The 26,220-nt window shown below is 50.6% G+C and overlaps 4 protein-coding genes across 4 annotated transcripts; 3 read left to right on the top strand and 1 right to left on the bottom strand.

Annotated features, from left to right (window-relative positions):
* Positions 1-10,071: 10,071 nt before the first annotated feature.
* LOC136303219 (feather keratin B-4-like) lies at positions 10,072-11,109 on the top strand. Its single transcript, XM_066206917.1, has 2 exons — positions 10,072-10,341; positions 10,645-11,109. The coding sequence occupies exons 1-2, from the start codon at positions 10,072-10,074 to the stop codon at positions 10,726-10,728; spliced, it is 354 nt and encodes a 117-aa protein (XP_066063014.1). The 3' UTR covers positions 10,729-11,109.
* Positions 11,110-15,345: 4,236 nt separating this feature from the next.
* Positions 15,346-15,828, top strand: LOC136302941 (claw keratin-like). The gene has a single exon (XM_066206518.1). It carries the CDS (start codon positions 15,346-15,348, stop codon positions 15,826-15,828), a length of 483 nt encoding a protein of 160 aa, XP_066062615.1.
* A 2,681-nt stretch (positions 15,829-18,509) lies between these two features.
* LOC136302940 (scale keratin-like) lies at positions 18,510-19,262 on the bottom strand. The gene has a single exon (XM_066206517.1). It carries the CDS (start codon positions 19,260-19,262, stop codon positions 18,510-18,512), a length of 753 nt encoding a protein of 250 aa, XP_066062614.1.
* Positions 19,263-23,996: 4,734 nt separating this feature from the next.
* LOC136302938 (claw keratin-like) lies at positions 23,997-24,647 on the top strand. Its single transcript, XM_066206516.1, has 2 exons — positions 23,997-24,375; positions 24,547-24,647. Exons 1-2 carry the CDS (start codon positions 23,997-23,999, stop codon positions 24,645-24,647), a joined length of 480 nt encoding a protein of 159 aa, XP_066062613.1.
* Positions 24,648-26,220: the final 1,573 nt, after the last annotated feature.

Genomic DNA, 26,220 nt, shown 5'->3' with positions numbered 1-26,220 from the left:
CCCATCCTCAGCACCTGCCCGCAGGAGACCGTGGTGGGATCCTCGGGAATTCCAGAGGGAATTCCAGAGGGAGGAGCGGGAGCCTCCCCGAGCTGCCACGGCGCGGAAATCCCGCATTGCGGCGGTTTCATCCCGAAATTCGTCTCCAGGCCCGTACTCAACGTGGATCCGCAGGAGACCGTGCTGCGATCCACAGGAATGGTGTTGGGATCCTCGGGAATGGCGTTGGGATCTTTGGGCATGCTGGAAGGAGGAGTGGGAATGTCCCGAGCCTCCCTGAGATCCCGCAGAGCTCAAATCCCGATTTCTGCGGGTTTCATCCCAAAATCCGGCCCCCGGCGAGCGTCGCGCTGCTCCTACATTTTTAATTCCCGCTGGATCCATCCCTGCCGGAGGAGCGGTTTTGGGAAGCAGCAGCCAGCAGGGGATGGTGGCGAGGAGAAAATTCCAGACCCGGAAAAGCCGGGAAGGGAAGAAGCGGATGAAGGAAAGGAGGAGGAAGAAGTTTTGGAAGTGTGACATGGATCCGACCCCAATCCAAAACCCCTGGAGGCTCCTCCAAAGCAGATTTGGGAATTTTAGTTCGGTTTAAGTTGGGGTTTTTTTAATGGTTGGGGTTTTTTTTTTTTAATTGGGGTTTTTTTTTCCGCCCTCAGACATTCCCAAAGCCGCCGTTTCGCTCAATTGTCTCCAAATTTTCGGATGACCCAACGCTCGGAATCTGGTTTGCGGGAGCAGTTTGTTGGTTTCTTTCTGTGGTTTTCCAGGGAAATCGAGACTCGGGAAGAGCCCAGATGTGGTCAGACCTGACAAAGCCATTCCCTGCCAGGCCTAATTAAACCTGGCTTAGCTTTTATGGGAATTACTCACCAGCAAATTCTCTTTTCCTTGGCATGAACACAAACACGATCCCGCCGCCGCTTCCCGGCTTTCGCTTTCACCGCAGGAAACTCGGGAAGGGGGATAAACCAATCTCCTTATATTTAATTTTAATGAAGAGGGGAAAAAATTTTGTGGAAATTAATTATTTTTCTATAAATTTGGCCAAAAAAATGTGGATTTTCCAGCTTGGAAGTGTCCAAAGCCAGGTGGGACGGGCTTGGAATAACTTGGGATAGTGGGAGGTGTCCCTTGCCCATGGATCTGGACGATCCCACCCTAAACATTCCAAAGTTCCGGGATAAAAGTGAAGAATCTTCATCTGGACCTGTGTCTTTTACCCCACATTTATTTTATTTTATTTTATTTTATTTTATTTTATTTTATTTTATTTTATTTTATTTTATTTTATTTTATTTTATTTTATTTTATTTTATTTTATTTTATTTTATTTTATTTTATTTTATTTTATTTTATTTTATTTTATTTTATTTTATTTTATTTTATTTTATTTTCCTCCTCCTTTCCCTTCCCATTAAAACTATTCTGCGTTACCACAGTGGCTTCCTGGTTTTTTCTCTCCCAGGGAAATTTCTCCTAACTGGGAAATCTGGACAAATTCCAAATCCCTGAGTTGTTTTCTTTGGGGGGCCGGGGAGGTTTGAGAGCTGCCCTTGAGCGTCTGGAATTTTGGAATTCCTCACCAGCCTCAGGGTTGGGCTCCTCCTTCTGGGACCAGCCCCAGTCCAGAGGCAAAAGAGATTGGGGAAAATCTGCTTAAATATTTAAATTTATATTTAATTTTGAATATCTCCTAAACAGCCAGAAGGAAGAATTCCAACCCCTGAGGATTTTTTTTTTTCCATGTTTTTTCTGGATTTCACTTTCCCTGTACCCACCCAGGTGGGACATGGGATTTTTTTCCCACGCTCCCAAATCCCCGCGAACCCGTTCCTGCAGAAAACAAACAAAAAAATCCCCTCAAATATTCCCTGAAATTTTATTCCCTTTGCGTTTCGGGAGCTCCCATAAATCCCTTTGTTTATCCCGTTCGCGGGTGCCCCAATTTCCCCATTCCCGTTCCCGATGGTGATGTAACGATCCCGAAGGTGACGTAACGACCCCAAATTTTGGAGGAACAACCACGGGCAGCTCAGGGATCCCACGTTTCTTGTTTGGCTCTCAGAAGAAAGGTTGGGAAAACTCCGGCAAAGAGGTCACGGGCGGGGCGGACCCCGAGACCTCGGGCTTGACTCATCCCCGGCTCCACCCCATCCAGAGATCCAGGGGTTGGACAATTTCCAGTTCCACGGAAGGCTCAGGAGGAGGAGGAATGGGAATTATTCCCTTTTTTAGGTTTTGAGGTCTGTTGGGTTTTTTTTTTTTTTAAAGGAAGATCCCGGAATTGTTGAGGTTGGGAAAGTGCTCCAAGGTTGAGTCCGAGCTGTGCCCGATCCCGGAAAAATATCCAGGAATTCCTGGGACACATCCAGGGGTGGCCACTCCAAACCTCCCCGGGCAGCCCCTTCCCTTTTCCCTTTTCCGGGAGGAATTTCCCCAAATTTCCCACCCTGAGCCTCCCCTGGCCCAGCTCAAGGCCATTCCCTCTCGTCCTGGACCCGTTCCTTGGGATCAGATCCCAAATTTCCCCTGGGAGAGCCCGGAATTCCCCCCTGGAGTCTCCTCACTGAGGCTTTTTGGAGAAGAACCAGCAGCTTTCGCACCGAGAACTCAGAGCTGGATCCCTTTTGGATCAATCTGATCCCCTTTGGATCAACCTCATCCCATTTGGATCAATCTGATCCCTTTTCGATCCACCTGATCCAAATTTTTTCCTCTATCTGAGCCCCACAGATCTTTTTTTAGGTCCATTCCCTGGTTTTTTTTTTTTCCCCCTCATCAGTCTTTCAAACAACCCTCAACATCCTCCACTCATCTGCCTATTATTATTATTATTATTATTATTATTATTATTATTATTATTATTATTATTATTATTATTATTATTATTATTATTATTTTGATTTGCAGCCTTGACAACCAAGGCCGCATCAGGAAATCCTGGATTTTCCTGCCGATTTGACTTTTTTTTCCCCCTGCTTTCCCCCCCCTTTTCCCACCTCCCACAAACCCATCCCACCTGTTTCCCTCCCGCCGTTCCCGTATTTTTTACGGAGCTCGTTCCTCCTCCTCTGACTCTCACGGACGGTTTGGGATGGAAGGGACCTCCAGGACGATCCAGATCCCTCATTCCCTTTCCCCATATCCCATCCCACAACTCCTCCTCGCAGGCCTTTCCCTTTCCCAGTCAAAACACTCGTTTATTAGTGGGGAAAAGCGGTGCCCAAAAATTGCCCCGACCTGCCCGAGGATTCTCCATCAGAGGGAGGATCTGAAGCCGGGGCACACCCGGTTATTAATGAGGTTATTCCCGATAACCTGTCATTAGATTCCCAATATTGCACGGCAGCAAAATTCGGGATGAGGTCAGGGAGACCAAGGCTTGGCCCAGGCCCAGGGGCCTCCTTGAATCCCTTTTTTCAGGCCTAAGAATCACAAAATCATCGAGTGATTTGGGTAAAATCACTTAAAAATCATCTTATTCCAACTCCTCTCCATTATCCCGGGATGCTCCAACCCGGCCTCTGACAATTCCGGGGATGGGGCGGCCACGGAATCTCCGGGAATTCCATCCCGGGGCCTCCCCGCCCTCACAGGGAACGGTTTATTCCCTAAATTCAACCTAAAATTCCCCTTTTCCAGCTTTCCCATAACCACAATTCCCGGTGGATTCCGGGAGCAAGGAGAGCACCGGAATTTCTGACAGGTTTTTAATTAAGCTGAACCTTTGGCCTTGTTCAGCCGGACAAATCAGTGCTCGGGAAAAAAAAAAAAAATCCCAATATTTCCTCCGTTTAACAAAACTCCGCACCCTTTTTTTTTTTTTTCCTCTGGGAAAATTTCCTTTCCCCCCTCCTCAAATCCAACCATAAACTCATTTTACAGGATTCCGCGCCGGCAGCTCCGGGTTTTAATCCTTTAAAGGAACTCGGAGGAAGCTGCCAGGTTTTTCTTGCTGAGACGAGCAGCTTTAATGAAGCAATGAAGGCAAATGAAGGTTTAATTAATATCTTTCTCATTAATGGCTGATTAAAGTGGGACTTAGCACCGCCACGCCTGGGTGAGCCATGGGGCGATACAGGAACGGAGCCGCGGCGTTGGCTCATTCCACGGGCGCTAATGAAGTATTAAAATTAATTATTTTGCGAGGGTGGAGCTTCTGAGATGCCCCAAATAACCCCAGACTTCACCCATGAGCACCCAGTTTGCTGAGGAGCAGATCCTGCAGCTCTTTGGGATCCCAAAATCCCGGAGGCTGGGAAAGAATTCCGAGGTCTTTTCCCATTTTCAGGAGGGATTTCCCCGAATTTCCCACCCTGAGCCTCCCCTGGCCCAGCTCGAGGCCGTTCCCTCTTGTCCCAGCCCCGTTCTCTGGGATCAGATCCCAAATCCCCCCTGGAGGATCCCAAAATCCCCCCTGGATCCCTCTTTTTTCCAGGCTCCACCCCCCCCCCCCCCAAGGATTCTCCAGACCATTTTCCAGCCCCGTTCCCATCTCTGGTCAAACCTTCCTTCTCCTCAACCTTTTCTGGGGGTTTGGGGTTGGGCTGAGCCTTTACCAGAGTTCCTTGTCCACTCCTGGGGGCTCCAGGTGACCCCAGGACCTCAAAAAAAAAAAAACCCAAAACCCCAGATGAAACTCTCCAGGTGACCCCAGGACCTCAAAAAAAAAAAAAAACAACCAAAAAACCCCAGATGAAACTCTCCAGGTGACCCCAGGACCTCAAAAAAAAAAAAAAACCAACCAAAAAACCCCAGATGAAACTCTTCAGGTGATCCCAGGATCTCAGAAAAAAAAAACAAAACAAAAACCCCAGATGAAACTCTCCAGGTGACCCCAGGATCTCAAAAAAACCCCCCAAAAACAACCCAAAAACCCCAGATGAAACTCTCCAGGTGACCCCAGGATCTCAGAAAAAAAACCCCAAAAACAACCCAAAAACCCCAGATGAAACTCTCCAGGTGACCCCAGGATCTCAGAAAAAAAAAACCCCAAAAACAACCCAAAAAACCCAGATGAAACTCTCCAGGTGACCCCAGGATCTCAAAAAAAAAAACAACCCAAAAACAACCCAAAAAACCCAGATGAAACTCTCCAGGTGACCCCAGGATCTCAAAAAAAAAAAACCCAAATGAAACTCTCCAGGTGACCCCAGGATCTCAAAAAAAAAAACCCCAAAAACAACCCAAAAAATTCCACATGAAACTCTGGGGATTTTTGAGGACGGTTCTTCCACGATGATCCTTCCACCTCGGGATATTTTTGAGATGCTGGAGGTCACCTTGACCTGGAGAAGGTGTTTTGGGTGGTGGCCACCCAGGAGGGACAAAATTACACCCGAGCACTCCAGGCTTCCCTCTCCTGGGGCTGCAATTCGGGGGGAATTAAATATCGGGGGAATTAAAGATTTAAACACGATCATTAAGCTGGGGGATTTTTTTTTCTGTTTGTTTTGCAAGATGAAAATGATTCCCCGGGAAATTGGGGTTGCCGTCATCGTTGCCAGCAAATCTCGTTGGGTGGTGGGGGAAGGATTCCTCGGTTTCCTCAGGAGTTATTTGTGTGTTTAATTCTTTAATCGTCACCTTCCGTGGAGCCGGAGGGAGAAAAATGTCCCCCAAACCACCCCGTGAGGGAGGAAATCCCGGTAAAAAAGGGGTTTTGTCCTTAAATTCTGGGGGATGAGACTGAGGTGAGCAGCAGGAAATGGGAGGCTGCCAAAAACTTGGGGGTTTTTTGGGGATAGGACAGAGGGAAGCACGACAGAAATGGACGGAAATGAACATAAATGGACGTAAATGGACAGGAATGATGAGATTTGGACAGAAATGAAAATAAATCCACATAAATTATCAGAAATGGACAGAAATGGACAGAAATGGACAGAAATGGACAGAAATGGACAGAAATGGGCAGAAATTAACAGAAATTAACAGAAATGGGCAGGAATGAACGGAACTGAGATCCTGCTCCGCTCTGAGCAATAAAACAACACTGAAAACGTAAATAATTAGCAAGGTGGTGATTTAATTTAATCCCATATTTGCCCCTCCGATCTCACAACTACCCAACGAAATTAAACCACCCCAAAGTATCATCCCTTTTTTTTGGAAAATCGGATTCCAGGGCACAGCTCGAAAGAACTGCTCCGAAACTGAGACTCCTGCATCCCAAACCTGACACCCGAGCAATAATTTCCCCAATTTTTAGCCTGTTTATTTTCCTGCCCGGCGTCGTTGGCCGTTCCAACGCTGTCCCGATAAAATCTGGGGGGGGAGGAAAAATGAGGGTTTGAGGACGGTGTTCTGCTCTGATCTGGGGTAATGACACCGACGGTTTCCTCTCTGCCAAGGGAGCCCAATTTGGAAAATTATAGGGAAGAGCAAAAGCAGCTGGGGCAGCTTCCTCTGATTTCATCTCCCCCTATGCAAAGCAGCCGGGAAGGATCAGAGCAGAGCCTTGGAATTCCTAAAGCCAGAAAATCAATTTACCGGCGACGACGACAACAACAACAACAACAACAACAACAACAACATCAGCGTGCCAGGAAAAAATAAAACAAAAACAAAACAGGATGAGGAATCTGCCAGATAAATCTCTGGAGTCGGTTTGTTTGGAGGTGAGTCTGGAGCTCCTCGGCCCAAACTGCTGCTCTTTAAAGTTTATTTTTTTATTACTGTAAAAAAATACATTGAGGTTTGTGGTTTGTTTTTTTTTTTCTTTTTTTTTTTTTTTTCCCCTGCAAATCCTTTGCAGAAAAAGCCAAAATTCCTCACTTTTGTTCGGTTTTGTTCGTTTTAATTTATATTTCCAGAAGGATTCCTCTTCCAGCTGGGAAGGGAGTTTATCTCTCTCTCTTATCTCTTAAGGAGCTCTTTGATCTGAGGCAGGTTCAGGGGTTGTGAAAGGAGCTCTGGGCCTGTGCCAGGGGTTTGCATTTGGGAGCTGATTTTTTTTTTTCAGGGGGGGGAAAAGGATCTCCTTGGAATATCAGGGCTGTGAAATTCCACAAAGGAAAGGATCCCATTAAAGCTTCCAGGGGGGAAAAAAAAAAAATCCCAATTGCAGAAACCAAAACCCCGGGGATTTTTTTGGGGGCAGTTTTGTGTTTTCAACCAATTTTATCTCTGTTGGGAAAAAACCTCCGAGACAATGGGACGAGGTTCTTATGGACTTTTCTCAAATATTGGGTTTGGCAACCCCTGGAATTGCCTCAGCTGTCAATCGCTGTAATTAATAGGTGCTTTTAATTGCCACAAATTAAGTGAGTCAAGCTGTTCTGTGCCGCTCATGTGTCTCCTCTGCTCATTAGATTGATTCCAGAGCCATGAAATGTAAATAAAATCATTCGTTTGGGGGCTTTGTTTTTGTGTTTTCCTTTCGTTTCAATAATTCACCACAACTGAGAAGGAAGAGGGTTTGTTGGTTTGGTTTTTTTTAATATAAATATGAGCGTGGAAATCACATTATCAGCATTTTCCAGGCCTTGGGGGATTTATTTGTGCTGAGTTTGTGGGCCTGGAGTTCCGGGAATGTTTGCTCTGAGTCCTGTAATCCTGAGCTAAATCCTTCTCCTCATCTTGGCCTCTAAAAAACACATCCCCAAAGGATAATTCCATTTTTTCCCCCCCCAGTTTTTAGTATTTTTTAGGCGTTTATTCTGAAGGGAATGACCCTTGAGATGAGGAATTGCTGATAAAATATAAAACCCTGAGCAGGTGCCTTTTTTATACGAATTTCTGATGGAATTCTTCTCCGGGAATTGCTTCGGTCCCTCAGACTTCCTACTTGGAATGTGAAAAGGAAATTATCCGTTCAAAGGAGAGCTCCAACATATTCCATAAAAACCCAAGGAGTGAACACAGAGTGACCATGCACACACAAAGCGAATATTTTAGGGGAAATCCGCCTGTTTTAGGGAAAATCCACCTGTTTTAGGGAAAATCCACCTGTTTTAGGGAAAAATTCCCCCCAGGAGAAGAGGAAATTTTCAGCAAAGGTCCTGGAAGGGTGAAGCACCTCCAGTGCCCTGTGTAGACCTGGGGATTATCCCACACCCCTGTGTGGACCTGGGAATTTATTTTCCAAGTGAGAAATTCCATGAAAACCCATGGAGTGAACACAAAATGATTATTTTAGGGAAAATTCCCCTCAGTGAAAGGCGGAAGTCCCAACAAAGGTCCTGGAAGCACCTGCAGCACCCTGTGTGGGACTGGGAATTCATGTTCCAAGTCAAAAATTCCATGAAAACCCATGGGATGAACACAAAATGATTATTTTAGGGAAAATCCCCCTCAGTGAAAGGCGGAAGTCCCAACAAAGGTCCTGGAAGGGTGAAGCACCTGCAGCACCCTGTGTGGGACTGGGAATTCTTGTTCCAAGTCAAAAATTCCATAAAAACTCGTGGGGTGAACACAAAATGATTATTTTAGGGAAAATCCCCCTCAGTGAAAGGCGGAAGTCCCAACAAAGGCCCTGGAAGGGTGAAGCACCTGCAGCACCCTGTGTGGGACTGGGAATTCTTGTTCCAAGTCAAAAATTCCATAAAAACCCGTAGGGTGAACACAAAATGGATATTTTAGGGAAAATCCCCCACGGTAGATGGAGAGATTTCCAACAAAGGCCCAGGAAGGGTGAAGCACCTGCGGCGCCCTGTGTGGGACTGGGAATTATCTCCTAATCCTGTAAGGCGTTATCAAAACAGTTGCGACAAGCGGGAGGCAGGAGCGGGGAAAAACATTCCATTTCACAAGGGGGTTGCGTCAAGGTGGCTCCCGATTTCCTTTCCTCATGACAGGATATAAAAGTGCTCCTGACTGGCAGCCCCCGGAGCTGCCTCTCGCTGACTCGTCCTCCTCCTCGCTGACAGGGTGAGTCGGATTTTAACTGAATCAGCTCCTCAATTAGAGGTAATTTGGTTTTATGGGGGAGCTTTGATCTGAGGTTTTATATCCTAAATCAGGGCAGAGTTTATTCTCCAAACCCGTTTTGTGTGGGAAGCGGCGCTTGGGGTTGAGAGGGGAGGGAATGGGGAGGTGTAAAAAGGCTGGTGGGATGGAATTTTTAGGAATTGATTAAGGCATTTATTTACAGAGAGGGGTCACTCCAAACCCGTGGCTCAGGGTGGGATTGATTCCCAAAAGGAAGAGGGAAGGGAATGATGCGGGAGAAGGACAAGAGAGGTTCTTCCCAGAATTCATTCTGGGAATAGAGACGGGACAAAAACAAAGAGAAGCTTTGGGGTGACACAATTGTGACCTTCCAGGACCTAAAGGAACCAAAACGAACACGGGGAGAGACTTTTTCCAAGGGATGGAATGCCGGGAAAACGGGGAATGGGTTGACACTGATGGACGGGGGGTTTAGATGGGATTTTTAGGGATAAATCCTTCCCTGCGAGCGTGGGGAGTCCCCAAATGGAATTCCCAGAGAAGCTGTGGCTGCCCCGTCTCTGGAAGTGTCCAGGGCCAGCTTGGACGGGGTTTGGGATCTGTGGAAAGTGGATCAGAATTGGATTTTAAGGTCCGTTCCATGATTCCAAGGAGCACTCGAGAGGAGAGGGAATTAGAAGCATTTCCCCACAATTCATCTCCCTTGACTGGTGCAATTTATGGAAAAGCGGATTGTGCCCTAGAAATGGTGATTTTTAAAAAAAATTATTTTAAAATTTATTTATTTTTTAACCACAAACTCGTTTATCCAGACGATTTATTCCCACACATCCGCGCCTGTCCATCCAAAAACCATCCAGCAAATCCCCATTTCCCACAAGCCAGCTCCCTTCCCGGCAAATTCCAAAGGGAATAATTCCCCACACACCTCCCACTTCCCAGCGGATATCTCAGCCTCATCCCTAAGAATTTAGGGCCAAACCCCATTTTGTTCCCTCTCTCACGGAGAAGCCTGGGGACATTTATTTTTACCTCTAAAAGGCGGAAATTAAAGAGCTAAAATCACAAACAACTCCGAAACCGAGGAATTCCTCCCCATCCTTCAAATCCTCCGGGTTGGAATTCGCGCCTTCAGCAGGCTGGGACGTATTTTTTTGCTTCCAGGTGGGATCGGGAAGGATGTCCTCCTACGGCCAGCTGCTCAGCGCCCGCTGCTCCTCGCCCTGCGAGGTGACCTGCGGCCAGCCCTACGTCGACTCCTGCAGCCAGCCCTGCGTGGCCTCCTGCGGGGACTCCCGGGCCATCGTCTACGCCCCGCCCGTGGTGGTGACATTCCCGGGGCCCATCATCAGCTCCTGCCCCACCGAGAGCATCGTGGGGACGTCCATCCCCGAGATCGGCGGGGGAATGGGGTCCGGAGGGGGCGGGATGGGGTCTGGAGGAGGTGGGATGGGATCTGGAGGAGGTGGGATGGGATCCGGAGGTGGGATGGGATCCGGAGGTGGGATGGGATCTGGTGGAGGAATGGGATCCGGAGGTGGGATGGGGTCTTGTGGAGGAATGGGGTCTGGAGGTGGAGGGATGGGATCCGGAGGTGGGATGAGCTGCGGAGGAGGAGGAGGAATGGGATCCGGAGGAGGAGGAATGGGATCCTGCGGGGGAATGGGAGGGGGCTCCTACGGCGGGGAGGGATCCTGCGGGGGCGGCATGTCGCGGCTGGGGAGCCTCTACCGCGGCTATTTCTCCGGCTACGGCTACGGCTACGGCAGGAATTACTACCCCTACTTCTCCCGAGGCTACTACAGGTCTCGCTACGGGAACTACGGGCCCTTTTAACCCTTTTTAGCCACGTCCAAAGGAAAAAAGAAAAATTAAAAATAAAAATAGGATGAGAAGTAATAGTTGACAGCTCGGGAATTCCAAGCGGTCGCTGTGCTTTAATCCGAGGCTCTGGATCCCGAGGTTCCCTCCCTTTGCCCCTCGCTCCTTTTGTGTTTTGTGCCCCCTCCCCAAACCTGAGGAGTCAAACCAAGTCACGGGGACTTGGCTGGAAAAAGGAATGTCTTGGAAGGACGGCTGGACTGGAATAATGGGAATGCTGGAACTGGAAATGCTGAAGCGGGAAATGCTGAAACGGGAATGCTGAAACGGGAATGCTGAAATGGGGATTCCATCCTTTTGTCTCCGCACCGCCTCGTCCCACTTTTTTTGTTTGTATTAAAGCCCTTGTTGCATCACAGCCCCCGGGGTTCTGGCTTTTTGTTTCGCCACGGTTTCAGTTACAAACCGGTCTGAAAGGAGGGAATGCTCGTGAGGTAATTAATTCTCACCAGAGGGGAATTAATCCCGCTTTAATGCGAATATAATTAGCCTGAAATTCCCCAGCAAACCATTTTCCCCTTCCTGATCTATTCCACGTTATCCAATAAATAATTTCCAACGGGGGAAGCGGACTGGTGCAGCTCCCAGTTAAAAGCAGTTTCCCAGCTGGGGCCAGGCTAATGGGGGGTTGGGATGCTCAGGGGTGACCTCATTTTGTGGGGATCAAAGGCTGGACTTGACCACCTCGGAGGTCTTCTCCAGCCTAAACGATCCTGGGATTGGATCCTGGGATTTTCCAGTGGAAAGGAAAACCAGGAGGCTGCCAATGCGATTCGGAAAGGTTTTTATTCGGGCTTGGAGTAAACGAAACAGAACGAAACAGAGCAATCCTTTGGTGGTCCAGGGGCAGCCCCGTGGGCGACAAAAGCCACTTGACAAGGGGAACACGGAGCCTTTACACAATTCCCACCTGGAAATTCTGAAGCATTTCCACCCCACCAGCAAGGACACGGGGAAAAAAAATTAATTAATCAATTAAAGAGTTCCAGCAGAGACGTCATCGTCCCACGGGGCTTGATTGAAGATGAGGCACAACAGCAGGAAGATGTTTCAGGGTTTTCAGGGAGCAGCCTCGGGATTCCAGGCTGTGGATCCAGATCCCGGATTTTTTTTTTTTTTTTTCTAATCTTCTGGGTTGTCTGGGTTTAGGATGAGCCCCCCAGGCTGGATCCACAGCGGTCGATCCGGGACCTCCGGCTGTAAGAGGAGCCCCCCATTCCCGGGGATCCCCCGTAGCCAAAGGCACCCCCAGAGCCAAAGGAACCCTTGGCCCCCCCAGGGTACCCACAGGACCCACGGGAACCTCCAAATCCAAAGGGTCCCCCAATCCCTGAGGAGCTTCCGTAGCCAAAGGAGCCCCCAGACCCAAAGGAGCCCCCTGCCCTAGCCAAGCCCCCGGGCCCAAAGGATCCCCCCACACCATAAGATTCCTCAGAGATGTTCGGGATGGGAGTACCATAAACAACGGGGTGGGAAGCTCCCACCACGCTCTCCTGGGAGCAGGTGCTGAGGGTGGGGCCCGGGAAGGTGAGGACCACGGGAGGAGGGAAGACCACGGCTCGGGAATCTCCACAGGAGGCCACGCAGGGCTCCAGGCTCCTGCTGTAGGCGCAGGGCTGGGAGCAGGTCACCTCGCAGCCCGGCAGGCACTCCTTGGGCATGCTGGACATCATTTCTTCGGGGGTTTGGGGGTCAAGCTGGGGGAAAGGAAGTGTGTGCAGTCAGGTTCCCAGTCGGGCTTTGTCCTTCTCCAGCTGCTCCCAGTTCCACCTTGCCTCAGAGATTCCCGTTTTCCCTGCTGTTTCCTTCTTTTCCTACCGGCACATCTCTCTTTCTTCTGAGTCTCTCCAACCCAAATCTTCCCCTTTTCTCTCTGGGGCGGAACTACCTGACCCTTAAACAATTCCTCGCCCAGGAAAGTCCCAATAATTCCCCTTTTCAAGGAGATCTACTGGAAGACTCTCAAAAAAACAATCTTCCCCTTTTCCCTCTGGGGCTTCAACAATTCCTTGCCCAGGAAAGTCCCAGCAATTCCCTTTACAAGGAGACCCACAGGAAGATTCGCCTTCAGAAAGTCCCCAGGAAAAATTTTCCTTGCTCTGTTCTTCCCTTTCCCCCCAACTTTTCTAAACCCCTCTCTTCTCTCCCTCGGCTTTCCTAAAACGGCTGGAATTTTGCAAGATTTAAAAAAAAAAAGGAGAAATTTTAAAGTGTGGAGGAGTGCAGCGAAGCCAGACTCACCTCGTCGTCTCGGAGGGAATAAATCAGCGGAGCTGCAAGGATTCGAGATTCCTCAGGTGTCTCCCCTTTTTATCCCGTTTTTAGACAATGAGGAGGACGTGACGTCACCCACCATTTGACAAATCCTTATCACTTACAAAGGAGAAAGATCCCCTTAAGCCTCGCCATTGTCTTCGTTTCAACTCATAATTGCTCGGTTTTAACTCGTTTTGTTTTCATTTTAACTCATCATTACCGATCGTTTGAGTGACACAAACCCGACACCCCCAAATTCTCCTTTTGGCTCGAACTTCGGGGAGAAAAAAAAATCCTCTCGGCCTCGTTCTGGTTCCAAAGGAAACAGGAGTTGGTCTCCGTGTTTGTTTTCCCCTCCGTGACTAGCAGGAAGGTGTTTCCCCCACCTGTCACTCGCACAAATCGGGGTGTAAGCCTCGGATTTTGGGTCCGATCCCTCCCGAAAAGGAAATCACCCGACCTCGGATTGGGGTCAGGGCTCTTCGCAATCCTCGAGGATCGAGGGGATGAGGCAGCAAAAACCACGTTTCAAAGGGGTTGGAGTGACACGTGAGGCCCTCCGAGCCCTGAAACCTCTGAGTAATTCCTAATCAAAACTCATTTTGGGGATGCTGAGCTCAGCGTTGTCGCCGGGATGTCACCGGCCCTCCGAGGCGGATCCCAAACTCAGAACCTTGGAATGATCTCGGCTGGAAAAGCCCACCGAGGTCACCAAGGTCCAAAATTTGACCCGTTGGTCACCCAGAGCAATGTCCAGCCTTTCCTCGGACACCTCCAGGGATGAGCCACTCCAAACCCCCCCCCGGACAGCCCCTTTTTCCACGAGGAAAATCTCTCCTGAAATTCCTCACCGAGTGGGTTCGACCTCCCGAAATTATCTCGTCATCAACCCAAGCCGTTCCTCCAGTGCAGACTTGCAGGGTTGGATGCGTCTGGGCCTCACTTAAATCATTAATTAAAAAAAAATTAACAGGCAAAGGGTCAGGCTCCGTTGTAAATGCAGTCATCCCCCGGGATATTGCACAGGAACCCGTGGCCGTAAAATTCCCACACAATGGAAAAGCCGAATTTACGATTCCGTGGTCAGATCGTATATGTCGAGGGTTGATTTGCTAATTGGGAACTATGAAAAATAATTGCGGGCGTTCCGAGGAGTCACACGGAGGAAAAAACCCAGAATTTGGGAAGGGTGAGAGGTTTTATGGGATGCTTCATACCCCAGGAGCTGCCTCCGAAGGGGTATAAAAGCAGGAGCATCTCCGCAGTCTCCTCACACCTTCTCCTGACTTCTCCTGCTACTCCAGGTGAGTTGGATTGAAGCTTTTCTCTCCCTCTCTCATCCTCTCAAAGAAGGGCTCGTTCTGTGATTCTGGGAGGATTTTAGGCGGGAGTTGTGGCGGTGAAATCCTGCTTTTCGTTGGAATCTCACTCCAGCTGGAGCACTTTTTGAAGGGGGGGGAAAAAAAGAATTTGATATTTAAAGATAGAATTTTTTTAGGAGTTATTTGAATTTTTCTGGCGGCTTTCGAAGCCTGAGGAGCAAATTTGGAGCTTAAATTCACCGAGAAGCCGAGTCCCAGGTGTCTTCTACAGGGCAGGGGAGAAATGGTGTCCCAGGACAGGAGGGTTTGAGGGAGGAGGTGAAGCCACACCTCGATCCCGTGCCCAGTTCTGGGTGCCCCAAATTCAGGAAGGACATTGAGGGGCTGAAAATGTCCAGGGAAAAGGGACGGGAGAATCCTGAGGGAGCTGGGGGGCTCAGCCTGGAGAAAAGGGGGATCCAGGGGGGGATTTGGGGATCCCCCAGGGGGGATTTGGGATCTGATCTCAGGGAACGGCGCCGGGGCAAGAGGGAACGGCCTCGAGCTGGGCCAGGGGAGGATCAGGGTGGGAAATTTGGGGAAAAATCCCTCCTGGAAAAGGGGAAAAGACCTCGGAAGGGGCACAGGGAGGTTTGAATCCACATCCCTGGTGGTTTCCAAAGAATTCCTGGATATTCCTCTGGATGACCAAGAGGGAACAGCCTTGGGCTAGGCCAGAGGAGACTCAGGGTGGGAAATTTGGGGAAAAATCCCTCCTGGAAAAGGGAAAAAGGCCCCAGAAGGAGCACAGGGAGGTTTGGAGTGCTCAAAAACTCCCTGAAATTCTGGGTGAGCAGGCGGGGATCGGGCACAGCTCAACGCTCTGGGAGCTCTTCCCCAACCTCAGGGACGCTGGAATTCCGTGATATTCCACTTTGGGAAGGCTCTGCGACATTCCCTGACCCCCATTTTTCTCTTCCCCCAGCTCTTCCTCCTCCAACAAACCCCCAGAACCATGAACTGCATCAGCTCCCGGTGCCTGCCCGGCTGCGAGGTGACCTGCCCCGAGCCCTGCGCCTACAGCAGAGGTCTTGGCCCCTGCGTGGCCTCCTGTGGGGACTCCACAGCCCTGGTCTACGCCCCACCGGTGTGGATCACCTTCCCCGGCCCCATCCTGAGCTCCTGCCCCCAGGAGAGCATCGTGGCTTCGTCCATGCCCCAGCCCGTCGGCGGGATGGGGGGTTCCTCCGGCGGCATGTCCAGATTTGGGGGTTCCTATGGGGGTTCCTATGGGTCTGGGAGCTCCTACGGGTCTGGCTCTGGGGGTTCCTATGGGTCCGGGGGCTCCTATGGGTCCGGGGGTTCCTATGGATGCGGGGGGTCTTCGGGGAAGGTGGTCTCCTCTGGGTGTGGGGGTTCCTCCTCCTCCTCGGGGGGCTGCTACCTGCGGAGGTTCTACACCAGCGGCAGCAGCCGCGGCTCCCGCCTGGGAAACTGAGGCAGATGAAGATCTTCGGGGGCCCAGGAGATAAAAAAAAAAACACCAAAACCACCCCAACAAGTCCCAGATCCTCAACCGGGACAAGCTCTTGGAGACGGCGACAGCATCGACAGGAGCCAGCCCGGCTCGGGAGCTCTGGGAAAACCGGCCCCACGCCTCTCTCCCCTGCGTTTTTCCTCCCCACCGCTTTGTCTTTAATTAACGACGGGTAATCACCCTCCAGCGCCAGCTCCTTCTGTTCCATTGTGCCGAGAGAAGAAAGAAAAGAAAGAAGAAAACAGCTTGAAAGGCCTGGCCCGGAGTTTGTCAAAGCTCTGACAGGAGAAGAACAATGGGTGGATTTTTTTGTTTTGTTTGTTTTCTTGGACGGTGAAGCTGAAGGGGAGGAGTGTCTGTTCGGTGTCATCCCCTGCGGTGTGTCCCATTAAAATCCTCCGTGCATCATCACGTTTTGTCGCGATTTCCTTTTCTCCGCTTGGGCCCCGCCATCCTTTTCCCTCCGCCTCCTCAGGCTTCAGCAGCAATTCCGGGGTTTTGCGGTAATTGGGCGGTAATTGTTGAAAGAATCGGGGTTGTGAAACCGAGGGGTGGATGGAGCACCCGGAATTTAAACACGAAGGAGTTCAGATTTTTCTCCAGGGGGCTCAGAGCTCTCTGAGCTGCAGGATGGACAGGTAAAGGGGTGGGATGTAAAATTTGTTTCACACCCGGGTTCAGCTCAGCTCCTCCTTCCTGAGGGATTCTGTGCCGTCCTGGGATCATAAAAATCCAATCCTCGAGGCTGGAGAGGATCTCCAAGGTCATCGAGACCAACCTGTGATCAATCTCCTCCATCTCCCACCAGACCTGTCCTTCCTCCACCTGCAGTTGTGTCCAACCCCCCCCGGGCAGCCCCTTCCAAGGCTTTTTCTCCTTTTCCAGGAGGAATTTCCCCAAATTTCCCACCCCCGAGGCCGTTCCCTCTCCTCCTGTCCCTGTTCCCGGGGAGCAGAGCCCGACCCCATCCATTTAGAACCAGTCTTTAGGAATTTCCGTGGAATTCTGAGGTTTAGGAACGCCAGACACGTTTTCGGGAGTTAAAAAAAAAAAAAAAAAAAAGAGAGAGAGAGAGAGAGAAATCTGAGGATTGGGGATGGGAACAGAAGGAAATCCACCAAAAAAACCCAAAAAACCCTCTCCCTGATTTCTGAGCTTCAGGGTGGTTCGTTCAGTGCCAAAAACTCTTCAAAGATGTGGAGAAATTCCTGCCGGCTGTGGCATCATCAGGGAGCCGCTTTTATGTGACAGCAAAAATGTCACAAGAGAGAATTTCCCAAGGGAGGGAGGAGGAGAGCACAAATCCCGCCCCGGTGTTGATGTTTTCCTGTCGTTATCGCCGGGATGGGGACACGGGTGAGCCCCAGGCCTAAAGATGGGCTTAGAGCTGACCTAAAACCCGGCTTGACTCCCTTGGGAAACACAGGAGGGAGAGCAGGAACCTCCTCCCCACACCCCCCCCCCAAAAAAAAAGTTTAAAAAATGTTTTTAATATGTTATATTGGTTAATATCTGTTAACTCAAGAAGGAGGAACTGAAATATGGCAAATTTCAGGGGGAAATAGAGATTTCCGTGAGAGATTCCTGCTTGGAAAATGGAATTTTTTCCCTCTCTGTTTAAGCTGAAAAGGAGTTCAGAAAGTTTTTTTTTAATTGACAGCCCTGCACACAAATAGAAAATTAGATGACACACGGCTGAAGTTGCACAAATTCCCCGTGTGCCTAAAGAGGTTTAGGAGTTTTAATCTGCCATTAATTTAATGATGGCACGCGATAAAATTCATCAGCTCCCAGCAAAACCTCAATGGGGCTGAACCAACAGGCTCAATTGGAAAATAATTGGATAATTTGTTTGCAATCACAGTGAAGCTCCGGAGAGAGGAGGAAAAATCCCACAGAATTCCAGTTCAGCAAATCCTGGAATGTGTCACGGCGTGCAACCAGAGCCCCAAATTCCTGTTGAAGCGGCCTGAAAGTCACTCCAGGATTTAGGACAGGAGGATTTCAGCTGGGTCAGGGCAGAGTGAAAAAGTGAGGGGGAAATTTGGATGTAAAAGAGGTTTAATGGGAAATATTGACGGGGGAAAATTTGTTGTGTCCCCCCCAAAACCATCGCTGAGTGGGATAAAGGGACCTGGTTCTCATCCAGGAACTTCCAACCCCCCCAAATTCCTGGAGCTTCCAACCCTCCCCAAATCCTGCAGCATCCAACCCCCCAAATTCCTGCAGCCTCCAACTCTGGCCAAGCAACAAAAGGTGTTGTGAGCGAGAAATGGAAATGAATTTGAATTATTCGAGAAGTTTGGGATGGAGAAGTCCAGAGGGAGCTGGGAGGGTGCCCAACCCTCCTGAATTCCCGGATCAGGCAAAAAAAAAAAAAAAAAAAGAGTTGGAAAATGGAATTAAAAGGAGAAAGAAAAACCCAACGAAGGGAATTTGAATGCGAGAGAACTTTAATGTCAGGGAAGCGCTCGGGGCAGGGTCACACGCGGGGAGCACAAAGGACGGTCCCCGGCGCTTTGGGGAGCGATGGGGATGCACAAAGGCCGGAGAAGGCGATTCCTGGGATGTGCCGGGCTCGCAGCTCCTTCCCCGGGAGCCGAGCCCGGCCCGGGGCCGCTGCCCGCACAGCCGGGGCCGCCTCAGAAACAGAAGGAGCCGCAGTTTCCTCCTCCGAACCTCCGGGAGCCGGAGCTGCCCCCGAACCCACAGGAGCCGCCCCCGAAGCCGCCGCCGCCCGAGGAGGAGCCGAAGGATCTCCTGCCCCCAAAGGATCGGCTCCCTCCATAGGATCCACCCCCGGAGCCCCCAAAGGATCGGCCCCCGAACCCACAGGATCCACCCGTGGAGCCGCTGCTGCCCCCGTAGGAGCCGCCGCCATAGGAACCCCCAATTCCCCCATAGGAACTGCTACCCCCATAGGAGCCCCCAGATCCCCCATAGGAGCCCCCAATTCCCCCATAGGAGCCCCCAGATCCCCCATAGGAACCCCCAATTCCCCCATAGGAACTGCTACCCCCATAGGAGCCCCCAGATCCCCCATAGGAGCCCCCAATTCCCCCATAGGAGCCCCCAGATCCCCCATAGGAGCCCCCCATGGAGCCGCTGCCGCCCCCATAGGAGCCCCCAATTCCCCCCATGGAGCCGCTGCCCCCTCCATAGGAGCCCCCGATGGCTCCCCCGGAGCCCGAGGCCCCCGAGGGGAAGGACGTGCCCACGAAGCTCTCCTGGGGGAAGGAGCTGAGGATGGGCCCCGGGAAGGTGATGACCACGGGCGGAGGGTAGACCACGGCCCGCGAGTCCGCGCAGGAGGTGACGCAGGGCTGGCTCCAGGCGTCGGCGAAGGGCTGGGGACACGACACCTCGCACGGGGACGAGCAGCCGCTGCTCACCATCGCTCCTGAGGACATGGCTGGGGCTCGGGCAGTGACCTGCGACAGCACGGGAATCGGAACTGCAAATCCTGACTATTCCCGAAGGAAAATGAAATCCTGCTCTGGTGCCTTCCACCGGCAGGAAAATAAATCGGGGAGGAACGGCGCCCTGAGTTTTCAGCCTTCTGATGTTTTGCGTTTCTGCTGGAACTTTGTCACGCTTGTAACAAAACCAGAGACTGATATTCCGTAAATACGCATTCCTTTCCCTTAACAGACTTAATAGAATTAATAACATTAATAGAATTAATAGACTTCTAAGCTGACCACTGGGCTCAGGTGGGTGTTGCTCTCATCCCTCCAATCCCTGATCAAACTCCAAACCCTATTTAAACCCCAAACCACAATAAACCTTCTCTCTCTTTCTCCTCTCACAGCCTGAGGGGTCGGTGCGGTTCTTTCGTGTCCTCTGCCAACAGAGGAAGGAGGAGAGTTTGGGGACAGTCGGGTTTGTCCCTTCTCTGCCCTTTTTCTGCGCTCAGCTCTGCCGCTTCCCAAAGGGTTTCCTGCTGCCCTGGCAGCGCTGGGGATCCCGGGGAGCAAAAGCCAAACTCGGGGGCCTTTGGGAGCTGCTCATCCCCAGGAGTTTGCTGGGCCAGGAGAAAAAGTCGTGGTGCTCACCAACAACCTCGAATTGATCCCAGTGCCCGGGAAATTCCAGCCCTGGAAATAATCCCCTGCCCACAACCGCAGGCAGGAATGAGAATTTGGATTTGAAAGCCTGGAAAAGGTTTGAGATGGAATTGCTGGGAGACACAGGTTGTGCAGGAGAGCAAAGCCCTCCATGAAAATCTCTCCTGGGGACGCCTTTTGGGATGGGGAGGAACCTGAGACGGGGGACAAATCCCAACTACAACGCCCAAAATTCCAGGTGGAGATAGAAATCCTGCTCTGGTGCCTTCCGCGAGCAGGAAAATTGGAAGAGTTCAGAAAGATTCCTGAAAACATCTTTTGGGAAGGAAGGGGAAGAGACAGGAAATATTTTCCTGTGTTCACGCAGAGGGCAAAGAAGATCCAACTCACCAGGTCTGGAGAAGTTTGGTGACGAGGCGAATCCGTGGATGGCGCCGCAGAATTCCATGAGCTCTTTTATACTTTTCCCGACCCTTCAGTGGCTTTGTGCAAGAGCTTCCCACGCGTCACCAAACGCGTGTTTTGTTGGCTGGATTATTCCATTAATTGTCCTAATTGTCCTCCCAAGTGACGTGATAAATCCATTATTAATCCCAAGTCACGTTCCGAGCCCTGCAACCCCTTTGGGTTTGCTTCCATTTGCTCCACATTCCGAGCCCCCCTCCCTCCCCAGGAAGTCACCTCGGAGCTGGAGTTGTCCCTGGAATTGAAGCTGGAATGGGTTTAGATCCATTCGAGGGGTTTATCAATTAATAAATAGGTTTTGAACCCGATATTTCACTTTCCACTCCCAAAATCTGGATTTTTTGGGGGGAGTTGATAGAAGTGCTGCCGCTCGGCCAGAGCTGAATGGGAGAACCGGCAGCAGAACTCGGGATTTTGTGTCTAAATCGATATTTCCCAACCCAAATGGAGGAACCCAGAAAGTTTCACGTTGATTGAGGAGTCGAGGAGGAGGAATTGCTGACTGGCAGAGTTGTCAAAGCCTGGGATGTCACCAGGGCCTGACAGGGCTTGTTCGGGTTTCTGTTGCAAGATCTCAACCCCAATATCGGCTCCTCTCGTGTTCTGTTTTCCAATCGGGTCAGGAAACACCAGAAATGTGGGGTAGGAGTTATGTGAACGCCCAAAAGAGACTTTTATCGTGACAGAAATGTGGAATTTTGGGGTGATCTCACAGAATTTCGGGGCTGTTGAGGTTGGAAAAGAGCTCCAAGGTCACGGAGTCCAATGTGGGACCAATCCCTACCTGGTCACGTGTTCCTTGGACACCTCCAGGGAGACCTTTCCGAGGCCTGACCACCCATTTCCAGGGGAAAAAAAAAAGGGATGAAATTCCAGCCCCAAACTGGAGTCGCTTCCACAGCTCCAACTGAGAATCAAATAGGAAATCTCAAATCTCAGACCTCAAAGATGGAATCTCGAATGTCAAATCTCAAATACGGACTCTCGAATCTCAAATTTCAAATCTCAGATATGGAATCTCTCAAATCTCAAATCTTAAATCTTAGGTCTCAAATCTCAAACCTCGAATTTCAAGTCTCAGATCTCAGATCCCTTCAGTTGATTGATAAAGGGGGATTTGGCTTGGAGATCTCTCTTCCTATTTATGCATTTCCGCCTTTCACCTGGCGAGGTTCAAACCCTGAATTCTGCTGTGGCTTCCCCGAAAAAAAAAAAACAATCCTGGCCAGTCTTGAGATGCTTTTATTGTTGTTTTAGATGGAATCAGCTTCGTGCACTCAAAAATATTTAAGTTTTTTTTTCCTCCAGTGTTGCCTCCCGAACACGTGTCTCCCCGGAATATTGCAGCTGCCCCAGAAGGGGACAAAAGGAGAATTAGGGTAATTAGTTGACAAAAGGAGAATTATGAAAATTAAAGTGACAAAAGGAGAATTACCATAATTAAATGCTCTCACACAGGGCTTCCATGGATGACAGTGAGCACCCAAAGAATTAAGTCCTTTTTAACGAGATCCTTGGGTTAAACAGGTATAAAAAAATTTGACCCTTCCCATCATTTATAAAGGGTTTATAAAGACAAAACCTGTGGGTTCTCCCAGTCCTGGATTTCCAAGGAATTTTCTGCAGGACAGAAAACATTTCCCCCGACAAAGTTTTTTACCTTTTCCTGAGGGAATTCCAAGCCAATTCCCAGGTCAAAGCAGGTCAGGAAAAGGCAGCAGTCACAAAATCATCCGAAAAATTATTAAAGGATTAAAGGGAGCCGAAGGGTGTGTGCAGGTATTGGCTGATGAGGAGTTGATTTACGAACCATTAGCACTTATCGAAGCAATTATTACAATTAAGAGGCGCTTATACAGCAAAAAAAAAAGTGTCGCTGGGGATGTCCCAAAGTCGTGTTGCAGGTCCTGGAAGGGTATAAAAACCGGGACTTTCCTCCAGCCTCTCCAGCATCTTCGCCTCACTCCGGTTTTCCCTGCGAGCCTGGTGAGTTCTCTGCCTCCAATTCTCTTTTTTATTAACTGGGATGCTGCTGAATGGGGAAATAATGGAAATAATTCCACGCCAGAGCTCTGAAATGAGAAGGAATATTGACTTTTTGGGTTTTATTCCAAGCCAAGTTATTCCATTTTAGCAATCCTGTCTCTTGGGCAGGGAGGTGGGTTTTTTTTGTTTGTTTGGTGGTTTGGTGTTTTTTTTTTTTGTGTTTTTTTTTTTGTTTTTTTTTTTTTTTTTTGTTTTTTTTTTTTTTTTTTTTTTTCTTTTTTTGTTTTTGTTTTGTTTTTTTTTTTTTTTTGTTTGTTTGTTTTTTTGTGGCTGGGACTGTCAGGAGATGCAGATCTCAAAATGTGAGAGGTTGTGTCGTTCCAAGCCACAAAGGGAAAGTGTTAATTAAACGCTGATTATTTGACGGGGAGGTTACAACTTAACTACTGCCAGCTTGGCTTTTACCCAGGATGGAGGGAAATAAGTGGAGATCTCGGATTTACGGGGCAATAATCCCTTCAAGCAGGAAATTACAAATTTTTATCGTCCTGGCGATTGCGTAAAGATCTCCCTGAATATTTTAATTTTACCCCTGTGCAGCGCTGCAGTTCTCCCTCTATCACAAAAGATGCTTTCAGGAGCCTTTCCAAGCGTTTATTTCCCAATTTTCCTGCTCGCGGAAGGCACCAGAGCAGGATTTCTATCTCCACCTGGAATTTTGGGCGTTGTAGTTTGGATTTGTCCCCCGCCTCAGGTTCCTCCCCATCCCAAAAGGCGTCCCCAGGAGAGATTTTCATGGAGGGCTTTGCTCTCCTGCACAACCTGTGTCTCCCAGCAATTCCATTTAAAACCTTTTCCAGGCTTTCAAATCCAAATTCTCATTCCTGCCTGCGGTTGTGGGCAGGGGATTATTTCCAGGGCTGGAATTTCCCGGGCACTGGGATCAATTCGAGGTTGTTGGTGAGCACCACGACTTTATCTCCTGGCCCAGCAAACTCCTGGGGATGAGCAGCTCCCAAAGGCCCCCGAGTTTGGCTTTTGCTCCCCGGGATCCCCAGCGCTGCCAGGGCAGCAGGAAACCCTTTGGGAAGCGGCAGAGCTGAGCGCAGAAAAAGGGCAGAGAAGGGACAAACCCGACTGTCCCCAAACTCTCCTCCTTCCTCTGTCGGCAGAGGACACGAAAGAACCGCACCGACCCCTCAGGCTGTGAGAGGAGAAAGAGAGAGAAGGTTTATTGTGGTTTGGGGTTTAAATAGGGTTTGGAGTTTGATCAGGGATCGGAGGGATGAGAGCAACACCCACCTGAGCCCAGTGGTCAGCTTAGAAGTCTATTAATTCTATTAATGTTATTAATTCTGTTAAGGGAAAGGAATGCGTATTTACGGAATATCAGTCTCTGGTTTTGTTACAAGCGTGACAAAGTTCCAGCAGAAACGCAAAACGTCAGAAGGCTGAAAACTCAGGGCGCCGTCCCCCCCCGGTTGATTTTCCTGCCGGTGGAAGGCACCAGAGCAGGATTTCATTTTCCTTCGGGAATATTCAGGATTTGCAGTTCCGATTCCCGTGCTGTCGCAGGTCACTGCCCGAGCCCCAGCCATGTCCTCAGGAGCGATGGTGAGCAGCGGCTGCTCGTCCCCGTGCGAGGTGTCGTGTCCCCAGCCCTTCGCCGACGCCCGGAGCCAGCCCTGCGTCACCTCCTGCGCGGACTCGCGGGCCGTGGTCTACCCTCCGCCCGTGGTCATCACCTTCCCGGGGCCCATCCTCAGCTCCTGTCCCCAGGAGAGCTTCGTGGGCACGTCCTTCCCCTCGGGGGCCTCGGGCTCCGGGGGAGCCATCGGGGGCTCCTATGGAGGGGGCAGCGGCTCCATGGGGGGAATTGGGGGCTCCTATGGGGGCGGCAGCGGCTCCATGGGGGGCTCCTATGGGGGATCTGGGGGCTCCTATGGGGGAATTGGGGGCTCCTATGGGGGATCTGGGGGCTCCTATGGGGGTAGCAGTTCCTATGGGGGAATTGGGGGTTCCTATGGGGGCGGCTCCTATGGGGGCGGCAGCGGCTCCACGGGTGGATCCTGTGGGTTCGGGGGCCGATCCTTTGGGGGCTCCGGGGGTGGATCCTATGGAGGGAGCCGATCCTTTGGGGGCAGGAGATCCTTCGGCTCCTCCTCGGGCGGCGGCGGCTTCGGGGGCGGCTCCTGTGGGTTCGGGGGCAGCTCCGGCTCCCGGAGGTTCGGAGGAGGAAACTGCGGCTCCTTCTGTTTCTGAGGCGGCCCCGGCTGTGCGGGCAGCGGCCCCGGGCCGGGCTCGGCTCCCGGGGAAGGAGCTGCGAGCCCGGCACATCCCAGGAATCGCCTTCTCCGGCCTTTGTGCATCCCCATCGCTCCCCAAAGCGCCGGGGACCGTCCTTTGTGCTCCCCGCGTGTGACCCTGCCCCGAGCGCTTCCCTGACATTAAAGTTCTCTCGCATTCAAATTTCCTTCGTTGGGTTGTTTTTTTTTCTTTTTGTTTCCTTGTAGCTCCTTTTTCCAACTCATTTTTTCCCCTAATCCGGGGATTTGGGATGTTGGATGCTCCAGGAAATTGGGATTGGACCCCCCCCCCCTCCCCAGTTCCCTCTGGAGTTTTCCCCATCCCAAACTTCTCAAATCATATTTATTTCCGTTTCCTGCTCACAACACCTTTTGTTACTTCATTTTGAAGCCTGAAATCCTTTTCCAGCTGGGATTGTTCCACTTCCTCATCCCCGATTTTATTTTACCCGCGTAAATAAATAAAAAGAGGCAGGAGAAGGAATTCATTCCTGTGTAGGCCGATCCCAAAGCTCCCTCTGGAGCTGCTCTGGGGAAGGGAATCGTGCCGGGAAAGGCACAGCGGCTCCTCCCGGTGCCCAGGGGATTCCTGAGGGAATTCCTGAGGGAATTCCTGAGGCTGGAACCTGCCAAGGGATGAGGACCTGGAGCTGGGAATGCCCCTGAGAGAGGCAAAAATGGGAGAAAAGCTGCAGGAGAGAGGAGGAGGAGGAGGAGGAGGAATCATCCTGGCAGGGCTGAAAGGAGCTGGGAAGGAATTCCAGTGTCTCCAAACTTTTCTGAAGATGCCAGAGGTCGCTTAAAGTAAAAGCAGCCCCTGACAAGTCCTGCTGATCCTGATCCTGATCCTGATCCCGGTCCTGGTTCTGATCCTGGTCCTGATCCTGATCCTGGCCCAGAGGAGGCTCCAGGATGGGATCCCAGGGATGGAGCAGCTCTGCTGGGAGGAAAGGCTGGAGAAGCTTTGGGGTGACCTCAGTGTGGCTTTGCAGGACCTGAAGGGGCCACGAGGAACACGGGGAGAGACAATTCCTGAGGGATGGAGGAACAGGACAAGGGGGAATGGGTTCAGACTGACAGGGAGGGGGTTTAGGTGGGATTTGGGGGATAAAATCTTCCCTGTGAGCGTGGGGAGGCCCTGGCAGGGGATATTCCATGGCTGCCCCATCCCTGGAAGTGTCCAAGGCCAGGCTGGAGCACCCTGGGATGGTGGGAATGTCGATTTTTAAAGTGCCTTCCCACCCAAACCATTCCATTTCTGTGATTGCCTTTAAAATCCTCTCCCAGGGGCTCATCCCAGCTTCCCACCTCTGGAATTTCGTGTCAAACTCAGCTGAGGGTCAGGTTGACACCCCAAACCAGCTGTTTTTGAGCACCCCCAACATTTCCTGGGCTCATTTCCTTCCTTTTCTCCTCACAAGAAACACTTTTTTTTTTGTTCTGTTTTGTTGATTTTTGCCCCCACCTCGGTGCTCTCCGTCCCCTCCTGGAAGCAGAGCCATTCCAGAGGCTCCCCTGGGCGAGAAAAG

The sequence above is a fragment of the Chamaea fasciata genome, unplaced genomic scaffold (assembly GCF_029207755.1).
Source record: "Chamaea fasciata isolate MVZ Bird 193981 ecotype frontalis unplaced genomic scaffold, bChaFas1.0.hap1 SCAF_31, whole genome shotgun sequence".
Lineage (NCBI taxonomy): Eukaryota > Metazoa > Chordata > Aves > Passeriformes > Sylviidae > Chamaea > Chamaea fasciata.
Note: the sequence above shows the minus strand (reverse complement) of the source record. Positions and strands in the feature narration are given on the sequence as shown.